The 12,693-nt window shown below is 58.4% G+C and overlaps 1 protein-coding gene across 1 annotated transcript; it reads right to left on the bottom strand.

The window, feature by feature from the left end:
• Window positions 1-3,997: 3,997 nt before the first annotated feature.
• On the bottom strand, window positions 3,998-12,680 carry Alg12 (ALG12 alpha-1,6-mannosyltransferase). The gene is made up of 10 exons (XM_069999804.1): window positions 12,536-12,680; window positions 11,114-11,303; window positions 10,904-11,036; window positions 8,382-8,555; window positions 7,949-8,143; window positions 6,753-6,856; window positions 5,674-5,897; window positions 4,724-4,893; window positions 4,478-4,553; window positions 3,998-4,325 (listed from the first exon to the last, which is right to left on the bottom strand). Exons 2-10 carry the CDS (start codon window positions 11,276-11,278, stop codon window positions 4,094-4,096), a joined length of 1,473 nt encoding a protein of 490 aa, XP_069855905.1. The 5' UTR covers window positions 11,279-11,303; window positions 12,536-12,680; the 3' UTR covers window positions 3,998-4,093.
• Window positions 12,681-12,693: the final 13 nt, after the last annotated feature.

Genomic DNA, 12,693 nt, shown 5'->3' with positions numbered 1-12,693 from the left:
GCGCTGTCCCTGAGCTCTTTCACTCTACCACTTTGAACCACAGCACCACTTCTGGTTTTGTGGTACTTAATTGGAGATAAGAGTCTCATGGACTTTCCTGCCCCAGGCTGGCTTTGAATCATGATCCTCGAATCTCAGCCTCCTGAGTGGCTAGGATGACAGCAGGCATGAGCTGCTGGTGCCAGGCTGAGTTTGTTTTTTAGCCAGTCCTGGGGCTTGAACTCAGGTCCCTGAGCCTCTCTGTGATCAAGGCTAGCCCTCTACCACTTGAGCCACAGCACCACCTCTAGCTTTTTCTGTTTATGTGGTACTGAGGAATTGAACCCAGGGCTTCATGCATGACAGGCAAGTATTCTACCACAGGTAGCATTCTACCATATTCCCAGCCCCAAAACAGCACTCTTCTGGCAGCTTTCTTCCTTCCCTTCCTCCCTCCCTTCCTTCCAGACCTAAGTTTTGAACTTGAGTCTTCCTCCTGTGACATCGGCGTGCTAACACTTGAGTCACAACTCAGTCTTTCTTCAGTTGTTTTTCAGATAACATGTTTTCTGCCCAGCCACGGCCAGCCTCACACAGGTCTCCCCCTCTGCAGCCTCATCTGTCACCAGGACCTCATGCACACGCTGCCATTGCCGTAGGGCTCTTGCTAACGCCTCCAGACCTCCCCACCGCCACTAGCCTTGGACCGCGGGCCTCCTGATCTCTCTCCCTCTTAGCTGGGACGATAGGCCTGGATCACCGTGCCTGGGTCTTGAACAGCATTTCTGGTGATGGTAATGCAACTGGAACGTTCCAGGTCTGTGTGTTCGCCTGAGGACGTGTCTCTGCAGCAGCTCCTCTCACGCCAGCCTCTGACTGTGCAGGTCAGAGCGGGCGCAGCAGGTCTGGCCTGTACCCTCCGCGCAGGCAGGCAGGCAGTTGCCCGTCCTGCTTCTCTTAGGCCTCTATTCTGAGAGGTACAACTGTTTGGATTTTTGGATATTGGACTTTGGGAATCTCCCTCTGTACTTGAGCAAGTCAACAGTGCACTCAGAATCACAGGCCTCGGAAGGTAGAGCAGGATTGCAAGGTCACATCTAGCCTGGGTTACATAGCTGCTTTCAGGGCTGCCCAAGTGATATAGGGAGGGGAAGCAAAGGGTGGAAAGGAGCAAGAGAAGTATGAAGGGTGGCGGCTAAGTACCTGCCATCTGAATGTCGTCTCCTGCCAGAGTCTCTGCTCAAGTCTGAGATCTGTGTGTCCCCCACTGGACCCTGGAGCCGACAGGGTGCTGGGCTCATGGACAGCAGAGCCCAGGAACACTGAATGAGTGCAACGGACAGCCACATCTGTTGTGTCCCCCGCTGGAGCAGGAGCCTGGAGCCAGCAGGGTGCCGGGTTCATGGACAGCCCAGAAGCACGGAATGAGTGCAAAGGACAGCCACAGCTCCCTCAGGAAAGCAAGGCTTTCCCAGCCACGTCCCCACAGACCCTGCAGGCTGCAATGGGTACCAGGAACACCTTACATACGGTGAGGGTCTGGGCCTGGTGTATGCCTAGTGGCCATTGCTGCCTCCACCAAGAGGAAGAGCCGTGCTACCACCTGTGCTTCATGGAGTTGGCCTGTGGCTAGACGCTGAGGTGCCTTAAACTTCATGGCATCCCAGGGGTCTTATGGTACCCCTTCCCTTCACCCTTTCGAAATTTACCTTGGTCCTTTGGCATCTGAATTTTCATTTTGTTTATTTTTTATTTTTGGTCATCTGTGTGTCTTGAACTCTGGGCCCTGTCCCTGAAGGCAAGCACTCTACCATTTGAGCCACAGCACCACTTCCGGTTTTCTGGTGGTTAATTGGAAGTGAGAGCCTTATGGACTTTCTGCCCAGGCTGGCTTTCAACCACCATCTTCAGATCTCAGTCTTCTGAGTAACTAGCATTACTGGCGTGAGCCACCAGTGCCCAGCTTTAAAAAAAAAATTTTTTTTGTTGGGGCCAGGAAGGTGGCTCAGTGGTAGAGCGCTTGCCTTGCATGCCTGAGGCTCTGGGTTCGATTCCTCAGCACCACATAAGCAAAAAAAAAAAAAAAGCTGGAAGTGGCGCTGTGGCTCAAGTGGTAGAGCGCTAGCCTTGAGCTGAAGAGCTGAGGGACAGCGCCCAGGCCCAGAGTTCAGGCCCCACGACCAGACCCAAAAAAAAAAAAAAAAAAAAAAATTTGTGCCAGTTCCAGGGCTTGAACTCAGGGCTGGGCTTTCAGCTTTTTCATTCAAGGTTAGCACTCTCCCACTGCTGGGGACTCAAAACTTACTTTTTGCCAGTCCTGGGACTTGAACTCCATGCCTGGGTGCTGTCCCTGAGAATTTTTTTTTTTTTTTTTGGGTCCGGTCCTGGGCCCTGAACTCTGGGCCTGGGCACTGTCCCTCAGCTCTTCAGCTCAAGGCTAGTGCTCTACCACTTGGGCCTCAGTGCCACTTCCAGCTTTTTTCTTTTTGCTTATGTGGTGCTGAGGGATCGAACCCAGGGCCTCATGCATGCAATTCAAGCACTCTACCACTGAGCCACCTTCCCAGCCCCGAGTTTTTTTGTGCTAGGCTAGCATTCTACCACTTGAGCCACAGCTCCACATCTTTTTGGTGGCTAATCAGAGATGATCTCACAAGCTTTCCTGCCTGGGCAGGCTTTGAACTACAATCCTCAGATCTCTTTGGGGGGTAATTTTTACTGATTTTTTTTTGTGGAGGGTTGACCTCCCACTTGTTTGGGTGGCACTCTACCACTAATAAGCCACACTTCCAGCCCTCCTTTTTTGCTTATTTTTGAGACGGTCTTGCTTTCTTTGAGTGCATGCTCAGGCCATGATCCACCTACTTAGGGCTACTGCTTGGAGCTGGGATGACAGGGGTGCCTAAAACACACACACTGAGAGCAACAAGTACAGACCTCAACCTTGGACTAAAACTGTTCCCCACCCAAAAGAACCAAGACTGCTCAGATAAGGCTGATCCCAGAAGCCCAGAGGGACACAGAACACAGGAAGCACTAAAGAGGTCATGTCAGAGACAGAGCAGGTTGACAGGAGTTAGGAATAATGCAACACAGGCATGGATAAATATAGATGGGTATATGCATGAATAAAGACAGGCATACAAACATGGATAAGCAACACTGGTGATCACAGGAAGAGGAGTGAGCATGCTGTTTTAGGACAGTGTTGTGCTGGTGGTGGGGGTGTGGCAGCTAGCCAGAGAGTCTGCAGCCCACTCCCTAGCCCTTGTGGAGGACTGCCTTGGGACGCATCTGAGATGTAAAGGAAACCTGTCACCGCTAGGAAAGGCACCTGAGGGGCTCAGGCCAAGGCCCGCTGTAAACCTGTTCTCAAAGGCTCAGAAAAAACGTGTACAGTGTGGGGTGCACACACGTTTGGACCATGCACATACTGCCTGATATGTCCGTGCATATGGCACACACACTGATGTATGCATGCATGCGCACATGGCAAGCGTGTGTACCTGTGGCCTGCATACACGGTGCATGCTCTGTGTACGAAGCAGCCCATCTAGACATACGTACTGCTGGAAGTGTCACATGGTAAGTGTTTGCTCAGTGGAAGTGGCGGTGCCCCAGTGGCCCCCAGGCAGAGGCCGTCTCCAGAGGTAACTAGCCACAAGACGCCCCACAAAGAAACATTTAACGTTTTATTCCTCCCCTAGCCTGGACGCATGGAGGTGGAGTGCCTGTGACCCTGGGCCGTGGTCTCCCCAGCTACAGCAGGAAACACTACTCCCGGGCAGGCAGCCTAGGGCAAGGGCAACCAGCAAGCAGCCAGCGTGTCCAGAGGCCCAGCCTGGTCCACTCTCCTGTCTTGGTTATGAATGATGATGAGTCTGCCCCCAAATTATCCTGACCAGATGCGGGCCAGGATCACCCCTGCCCGATGGTTCCTGGGGTGCACACAGGCCCCAGTCCCTCTGCTCTCAGTCACGTGCAAGGGTGGCTGTGGCAGGACCACGCCTGCCCCACGGGTGCTGACCAGGAGCACATTGCTGTCTCAGCCGTGCCAGAGAGCCAAGCGTGCATGGAGCCTCGGAGGTCGGGGTATTGTGGGCTGCTCTCCCCGTCAGGACCGCCCGGGAAGCCTCTCCAGGAGCACCAACTTGGTCTGCAGGTTTACGTCAAAGGGAGGCAGTTTAGTGAGGTTCAGACTTACACCAGTGGTGCCTGCGATGCTGGCTAGGACCCGGTGCGTGTCCCTGTAGAGAGTGAGGTGTCCAGGGGCTGCTTCCATGAGGATGTGGGTGTAGGCCAGCATGCGGGCCGCTCCCGGCTGCACATCTTCGGACTTGTCATACCTGGGAGAGAAGAGCCCGTGTCCCAGCCACGCAGTGCTGCCAGGGGGCCGTGGGTACGCTCTAGGAGCGCACTAGGCACCCGCAACACGTGTGCACTCCCGCGACACTCATGTACCCACAGCAATACATATGTCCCTATGCGGGAGACACACCTCCAGGCACCATTGACTTGGAGAAACCGTGACACACCAGTCTGCGCAGCCGCCACGTCAATGTGCAGGAGGACATCTAGGAACAGGCGCCTGGTCAGGGGCAGCCCCTCGGGGCCCTGGGGGCGTGGCGTGACCCAGGGGCGGGGGGGGGAGGGTGTAGCGCGATGGGGGCGTGGTGTGACCTGGGGGTGTGGCCCGGGGCGTGGCAGCCCCACCCACCCTCGGGAGCTTGGCGGGGCCACTGACCTGTCCTGGGAGGCACCAGCTCGTGCAGCCGCTGCATGGCAGCGCCACCGGGGTAGTTGAAGTGGGACACGTAGAGGGACGTGGCCGCGTAGGCAGCGTTCGCCACGAGGTGGCCCAGCACCAGCACGGCCCCCACTCTGTACAGCCAGGACTTTCTGTAGTTATTCAGCCTGGGGGGGAGTGTGAGACACTTGGCAGCAGGAAGACCAAAGTGCCTAGGAAATAAGTCACTTGGACCCAAGCCTGCCTGCTTCTCTGCCAGGTCATGGCCTGCGGATCTGGCCCCGTGTGTGTGTGTGTGTGTGTGTGTGTGTGTGTGTGTGTGTGTGTGTGTGTGTGTGTGTGTGTGTGTGTGTCCCTGTGTGTGTGTGTCCCTGTGTGTGTGTCCCTGTGTGTGTGTGTGTGTGTGTGTGTGTGTGTGTGGCCAGCCACGGTGCCTACGACGCCACCTCACAAGGCGGCGGAGCGGAGCCATGGAGGGCGGAGCTCACAGGGAGGTGGGGCGGAGCCGTGGAGGGCGGAGCTCACAGGGAGGTGGGGCGGAGCCGTGGAGGGCGGAGCTCACGGGGAGGTGGGGCGGAGCCGTGGAGGGTGGAGCTCACGGGGAGGTGGGGCGGAGCCGTGGAGGGCGGAGCTCATGGGGAGGTGGGGCGGAGCCGTGGAGGGCGGAGCTCACGGGGAGGTGGGGCGGAGCCATGGAGGGCGGAGCTCACGGGGAGGTGGGGCGGAGCCGTGGAGGGCGGAGCTCACGGGGAGGTGGGGCGGAGCCGTGGAGGGCGGAGCTCACGGGGAGGCAGGGAGGGGCTCACGGGGGCGGGGCTCACAGGGGCGGAGCTCACAGGGAGGCAGGGAGGGGTTCACGGGGGCGGGGCTCACGGGGGCGGAGCTCACCGGGAGGCAAGGAGGGGCTCACGGGGGCGGAGCTCAGGGGGAGGCGGGGCGGAACTCACAAGCAGGCGCAGCCTCTGGCAGCCGCCACGTTGAAGGCAGGAAAGGTGTAGATGATGAAGCGCAGTTCCTTGTGCGGAAGCAGAGAATACAGAGCCACAAAGCCCAGCGAAGGGAGGGTCAGCACGTGAGTCCTCCGGTCCACCGCGCCCAGGGGCACGAAGACCAGACTGCAGCCCAGGCCGCGGGGCAGGGCCGAGTAGAAGTACCACAAGAGCGGCGAGGTCTGGGTCCGCGGTTAAGGAGGCGGGGACGGGGCTGCAGGGCCCGGGACAGCTGGGCGCGGGGCCACGGTGAGCGGGGACGGGGCTGCGGGGCCCGGGACAGCTGGGCCGGGGCCACGGTGAGCGGGGACGGGGCTGCAGGGCCCAGGACAGCTGGGCGCCGGGCCACGGTGAGCGGGGACGGGGCTGCGGGGCCCGGGGCAGCTGGGCGCGGGGCCACGGTGAGCGGGGACGGGGCTGCGGGGCCCGGGACAGCTGGGCCCGGGGCCACGGTGAGCGGGGACGGGGCTGCAGGGCCCAGGACAGCTGGGCGCGGGGCCACGGTGAGCGGGGACGGGGCTGCGGGGCCCGGGGCAGCTGGGCGCGGGGCCACGGTGAGCGGGGACGGGGCTGCGGGGCCCAGGACAGCTGGGCGCGGGGCCACGGTGAGCGGGGACGGGGCTGCGGGGCCCGGGACAGCTGGGCGCGGGGCCACGGTGAGCGGGGACGGGGCTGCGGGGCCCGGGGCACGTGTGTGTGGGGGGGTGATGAACAGCCTGGTCCGGCCCGGCTCGGTTCGACCTGGCCCCAGAGGCCCCACGCTCTTCCCAGCAAGAACACCATCGTGGGTGCCATGCGTGGCAGGCAGCCGTGACTGTGCCGTCCACTTGGTCTGTGGGCATCAGAAAGCCCAGAGGCAAGGCTCCCCATGGAGAGGACTCCACGCTCAGCAGCGTGGGCAGGAAGCGACTGGACCTGCACCTGGGCCAGGCTGGCCAACCTCCCCCTCCCCCACACCTGGCTTCCCACGGGAGGGAAGGGCCTGAGGCAAGGGGCCAGGGCTGTGACCCCGCCTCCCAGACAACCACAGAGGATACGCCCCAGTTGGAACTTTTGTTCAGGATGGTGTTGTACCAGAACACCTCACCCTCCGGCCACACAAGGCGTCGCCAGAAATAGGAGTCCACGGCCACCGTCAGTCCTAAAACACAGCAAAGCAAAAGCATCTGGGTGGTGAGCACGCCTCGGCCCGTACCCCCACCCCCCAGCCACGCTGGCCAAGGACAGACCAGCCATGGAGGTTCCCAGGCAGCCCCTCCAGAATGCAGCGTAGAGGCCTGGAACTGACCTCTTGCTTTGGGGTTTGAGCCCAGGGCCCAGCACTTGCTAAGCTGATGCTCATACCCCCTCCCTTCCTTTTATGTGTTTGATACTTTTTTCTTTTTGTTGGTTGTGAAGCGTGAATACAGGGCCTAGTCGCTGTTGCTGAGCAATTTTGCTCAAGCATAGCGTCTTCTACTTTGAACCACAGAGCCACTTCTGGTTTTCTGGTGGTTAACTGGAGACAGAGGTCTCATGTACTTTCCTGCCTGGCTTGGCTTCAAACCATGATCCTCAGATCTCAGTTTAAGTAGCTAGGATTATAGGTGTGAGCTATCAGTGCCTGACCCAGATACCTTTTTCAGATAGGGTCTCTTGCTTCTTTTGCTTGTGGTAGCCTTGAACTGCAGAGCTTTCTACCCAAACTTCCTGTGCAGCGGCACTACAACTATGTGCCACCTCACCTGGCTTCTTTACTGAAGTCTTGCCAACATCTTGCCCACGATGGTCTCAAACCTGGATCCAATAGTCTCTGCCTCCCAAGTAACTGGGATTACAGGCACGAACCACTAAGTTACTACACGGAACCTCAAACCTGGATCCAATAGGCTCTACCTCCCAAGTAACTGGGGTTACAGGCATGAGCCACTAAGTTACTACACGGAACCTCTCAACTGAGAGAGAGAGAGAGAGAGAGAGAGAGAGAGAGAGAGAGAGAGAGAGAGAGAGAGTGTGTGTGTGTGTGTGTGTGTGTGCATGCTGGTGCTGAGCTTAAAGTCTGGGCCTCACACTCTCACTCAGCTTGTTTAAGGCTGGTGCTCTACCACTTGAACCACAGCTCCACCTCCTCCACTGACATTTTAATACTGTGCCAAAAGTTAAGGTAATTTTGCTTGATTTGCTAAAATCCCATTTTTTCTTCATCTTTGTCAAACAAAGTGACCTGCGGAGAACCCCAGCAAGGCTGACTTGCCTAGACAGAGGAGTCCCGCGGGCACAGCGTGCTGCAGGAAGGTGGCGACGGACATCCTCCGGGCGTACAGAGCCAGCAGCAGCATGAGGCCCAGCAGCAGGCAGAGCTCGGACCTGAAGACGATGATGGCGAAGGCTGAGAGCCAGACGAAGCGGGCCCACCTGTGGCGCAGCCAGGCCGAGAGGGCCGGCAGCACTGCAAGACACGGGGCCCCCGCGGTCACCGCCACGCAAACCTGGGGCCGGGAGGCGGCCAGACTCTCACCGGGGTCACACGGAGTAACTCCCGGAGCCGGGCAGCCGCTCCGGGCTGCAGAGGCAGACACCAGCCCGGGGAGAGAACCCGGTTCCCATCGCCGGCAGCACGAGAGGGGAGCAGGCAGAGGACACGCGTGCCCGGAGGTGAGCGGATCCAGGCACAGCCAGCTACATACCCACGGCCAGGGCCAGCACATTGGGCAGCGTCCGCGTGCAGTAAAACATCAGGTGGAACTGCGTGGCCGTCACCCAGCAGAACATGGCCGCTGTCGTGGCCCCAAACTGTCTCCTCACTTCCTTCTGTAACATCCACAGTCCGAGGATCACGCCAAGCCCAAGGACGCCTCTCACTAAAAAATAATGGCAGTCATATGCGGGGGCCAGCTCTCAGGACAGCGGCTCTGGCAGCCACCTGCCCTGGCTCCAGCACAGCCACCCGCCCAGCTCTGGCACAGCCACCTGCCCAGCTCCATCACAGCCACCTGCCCTGGCTCCATCACAGCCACCAGCTGGCTCTATCACAGCCACCGGCCCGGCTCCGGCATAGCCACCTGCCCACCCGGCTCTGGCCCAACCAGGGTGGGAAGGGTCTGGGTTTATGGGAGACACCCATCATCCAACCCTGAGCGACAATGCCAACAGTGGACCAAGGTCAGAATGGAGGGATTTGTGAGGGACACTGCCAGGAGACAAGGAGCCTGACATGAGCAATCCCAAGGTGGCTATGGGGGGCAGAGTGTCCCCCAACAGGGGATGCGTCTTACCTCCTGCTGGTCAGACTGACACCAGAGCACATGACAGCTTGCCCCAGCAGCCCCCAAAGGCCGGGGCCGCACAGCCAGTGCAGGAGTTATAGGTGCAGCCTTGGCAGGAGGACTGGAGACTTCCAGCAGACCCGGCGTGAGCAGCAGGCTGTCCTCTGCTCCCTGTGGCTGGATTTGCACTGAAGGCCTTGCCAGGGCACAAAGGCCCAGCCGCTGGACGATGCTCTGGCTGCTGCTGCAGGCCCTGCTCTGGTGCCTTCAGCCCCCACCTTCCCATCCTCCCAGTGGGACTGGCGGAGGGCTTGCAGGGACAGCGAGGACACAGCCTGTCTCAGGGTGACACTGTCACCACCCACAGACTTACTGTGGCTTCCGACAGGCACCCAGAAGACCAGAAACTCCAGACTGTCTCAGGTGAAAGAACAGCCACTGCGCGGGCCTCCCACACTGCGGCTGAGGCAGGCCAAGCCCCACAGCGCCCCCCAAACCAGGCCGCAGCCCCTGCTTGGGGCTCCCCGTGCCTTACTCTACCCCCTCAAGAAGACAAATTGTGCTGCTGCTTGTGACAGGTCAGGGGTTTGAACTCAGAGCTTTGCACTCGGAGGCAGGTGATCTACCCCCTGACCTCCACCCCCCAGCCCTTTTTAAATTTTATTTTCCTAATAGGATCTTTCATTAACAGCTGGACCACTTATACGTCTCACACAGCTGGGATGACAGCATCTACCTTTTCACTTATTCGAGTTGCTCAACTTTTTGACCCTGCTTGCCTTTGAGCTGCGATTCTCCTGCTCCCTGCCTCTGGAGTAGCTAGGATTACAGGCAGGGGCTACCTCGCCTAGCCAAACCTCACTTTCTTTCTTTTTGGTGGTTGTGGGGCTTGAATTCAGGGCCTGGGTGGCTGTCTCTGAGCTTTTTGCTCAAGGCTAGTGCTCTACCACTTTGAGCCATAGCACCACTTCCAGTTCTCTGGAGGTTTATTGGAGATAAGAGTCTCACGGAGTTTCCTGCCCAGGCTGGCTTTGAACCTTGATCCTCAGATCTCAGCATCCTGAGTAACTAAGATTACAGGCATGAGCCACCAGAACCTGGCCAAACTGTACATTTTTAAAATCTCTAATGCAGGCAGGATAACCTGGCTGCAGGAATGCAGAGAAACTGAAATAAGATCTGCATGTAACACGGTAAGAGTTTACTGAAATGGAAAAACAGTAATTGTTGACTAACAAGCCAGGCTGTGGAGCAACATGGGTAGAATGTCTTCAGCTGGTTTAGTTTTAAAGTCTGGGTCTGGTGGTGTACAACATGGGAGAGTCAACTGTTTACAACAGGAAAATAACCAGAAGATCCAGGCATGGTAGAACATGCCTGCAACCTCAGCATTTGGGAGGCTGAGGCAAGAGGAACTAGAGTTCTAGGCCAGATAAAGCTACACAAAAAGACTGTGTCAGATAAACAAATAAAAGTGAAATAACAAGGTTTCCAAAGCCTGGAAAGGCTAAATGTCTCAGATGGAATGTTAGTTGCCCTAATTCGATCATTATGTGTCTTACTCACATGTCGAATTATCGAGCAGGAATAGATATAAGTACCATTTACCAACGGGAGGTCGTAAAAAGCTCTCATGCTGGCTTGGAGAGGCCCAGAAGGGTCTGTACTCAGGCCAACCAGAGATCTTGGAGACATGAGAGTCCCTTGCCAAGCTGCCTGCTCAGGGGTGCTGCTACAGCAGGAGAACCCTGGGCTTTTAGCACCTGCTCTCCCACTAGCCCTGCTGGAAGGCTCTGTCGCCTGGACATGGAGTGCAGAGGCTTGGGGCACATTCTTGTCCAAGTCTGACTGAGGCTAAGGGGACGAAGGGCAGGCAGGAATGTGAGCTGGGCTCCAAATGAGAGGAAGCGCCTGTGAAGCCGTCCCAGCTGGAGGCTCCTTACCTATCAGCTGAGAAAAGAACTTGGACAGCTCCAACAGCGAAAGCATATAGACCACAGGACTGGAGAGGGCGGCAATCACCAGGGGCCCAAGGAACGTCCTGGGGACAACTCCAGGGAACTCGTGGTGGTCATACTGAAAAGAGAACACTGTGTCAGCACAGAGGCCTGGGGCCAAACCAAGATCTGCATCGTAGGCAACAGGGCCCTCACCTTGTCCACATCCAGCCGGTGGTAGAGCAGGTCGTGTGTGGCCTGCAGGTTAAAGCTCTCTTCCACCTTGGTATATGGACAGGTGACCAGGTGGACAGAGGCGACTGTGACCAGCAGCCCCAGCAGCAGCAGCGGCTGTCCGCCCCATGACCTCATGCTGGCCATGGGGGCTGTAAACCTCAGCTCCTTCCTGGAACCAAAGGTGAGAAGCACCCACCATTAGCAATGACACATGAGAATTCGGGTCCCAGGTTTCAGAAATGTTCTAGAGACCACAAGGGAAGAGAAAGCAGAAATCCTATGAGCTGCTCTCCTAACTCCTGCACCTGCCAAAATGGGAAGTTAAGAGAAAAGTCAATCTGAGCGGCTTTCCTGTGCAAACCAGCTCCCTCATGGAGACCCTGAGGTCTGGTGAGAGCCACTGGCTCAGAACTAGTGGAGAACATTGTGCACAGATATGGACTCCCAGACCCATAGTGGCCATGAGCCAGGCCGGCCCTCAGGTCAATTCTGCTAGAGAGTCAAGTCGGGCAAAATCTGGGCTGAGAGACAGAGAGGCTGGGAGAAGCACTGGAGGTGGACAAAGGAAGAGCATGGGGGCAGCAGGCCCAGCACTGCTTGACTGGCAGGACCCGGGGCCGGGGCAGCCGCAAGGCCGTGTCCCCAAGGATAGTGGATGGAGCTGTGGATGCCTGCTGCCCTCTGAACTGAAAACCTAGACAGGCCCAGGACCAGCATTAACAAAGGTGACCAGACTCTTGGCATCTCAGAGTAGAAATAGCCCCAAAGGTCATCTTGTCCCTGTCAACTCCAAAGGCCTCTACCGAAACATTTCAGGTCACCTCTTCAAACGACCCAACTGCAAATGAGACCTGCTGCCAACCACAAACCAGACACAACTGCCCTCTTTGTACTGAAGACAGCCCTTCCCTACCCGCAGACAGGCCTGCTCTACAGCCAGGGCGCACTTCTACTATTCCCCATTTAGATTATTTTTGACAGTGTGGGTGCACTGCTTCTGGCACACATGGAGCTTCAGGTTCCTCACCCACTACAAAGGCAGAGGAGGGGTCCCGCGGGGGAGGGAGCTCCGAGGGGCAGGGGGGGCTCCACGGGGGAGGGGTCCCGTCAGGGAGGGGGCTCCAGGGGACAGGGGGTCTGCGGGTGAAGGTCCCTCAGGGGAGGGGGCTCACAGGGGAGGGGGCCCCACGGGGAAGGGCCCCCGCCGGGGAGGGTCCCCGCAGGGGAGGGGTCCGGGGCCCAGCCCCCAGCTGGGGCCCAGGCGAGGTAAGGTCAGGACGCCGGGTCATAAGCCCGATCCCAGCCCCGCGCCCAGTACGGGTCAGGCTCGGCCACGGGCTCGGCCCCGGGCGCCCGGCCGCGCCACCCTCCGAAAGCCCAGGCCTCGCAGCGCTCGCTAACCTGTCCAGACCAGCAGCGGTCTCTCCGAGCCCCGCTGCGTGCGCTACTTCCGGCCGGAAGCGGCGCGGCGGACACAGGATGTGGAAGCGAAGCCCTTGCCAGAACGTCTCCTGGCCGCCCGAACTCAGGCTGCCCGGCGGCGGGGTGCCCTCCCCGCC

The sequence above is a fragment of the Dipodomys merriami genome, unplaced genomic scaffold (genome assembly GCF_024711535.1).
Source record: "Dipodomys merriami isolate MVZ:Mamm:240054 unplaced genomic scaffold, mDipMer1.0.p SCAF_55, whole genome shotgun sequence".
In the NCBI taxonomy this organism is placed as follows: Eukaryota; Metazoa; Chordata; class Mammalia; order Rodentia; family Heteromyidae; genus Dipodomys; species Dipodomys merriami.
The sequence above is the reverse complement of the archived record's forward strand: the minus strand, read 5'-3'. Positions and strand labels throughout refer to the sequence as shown.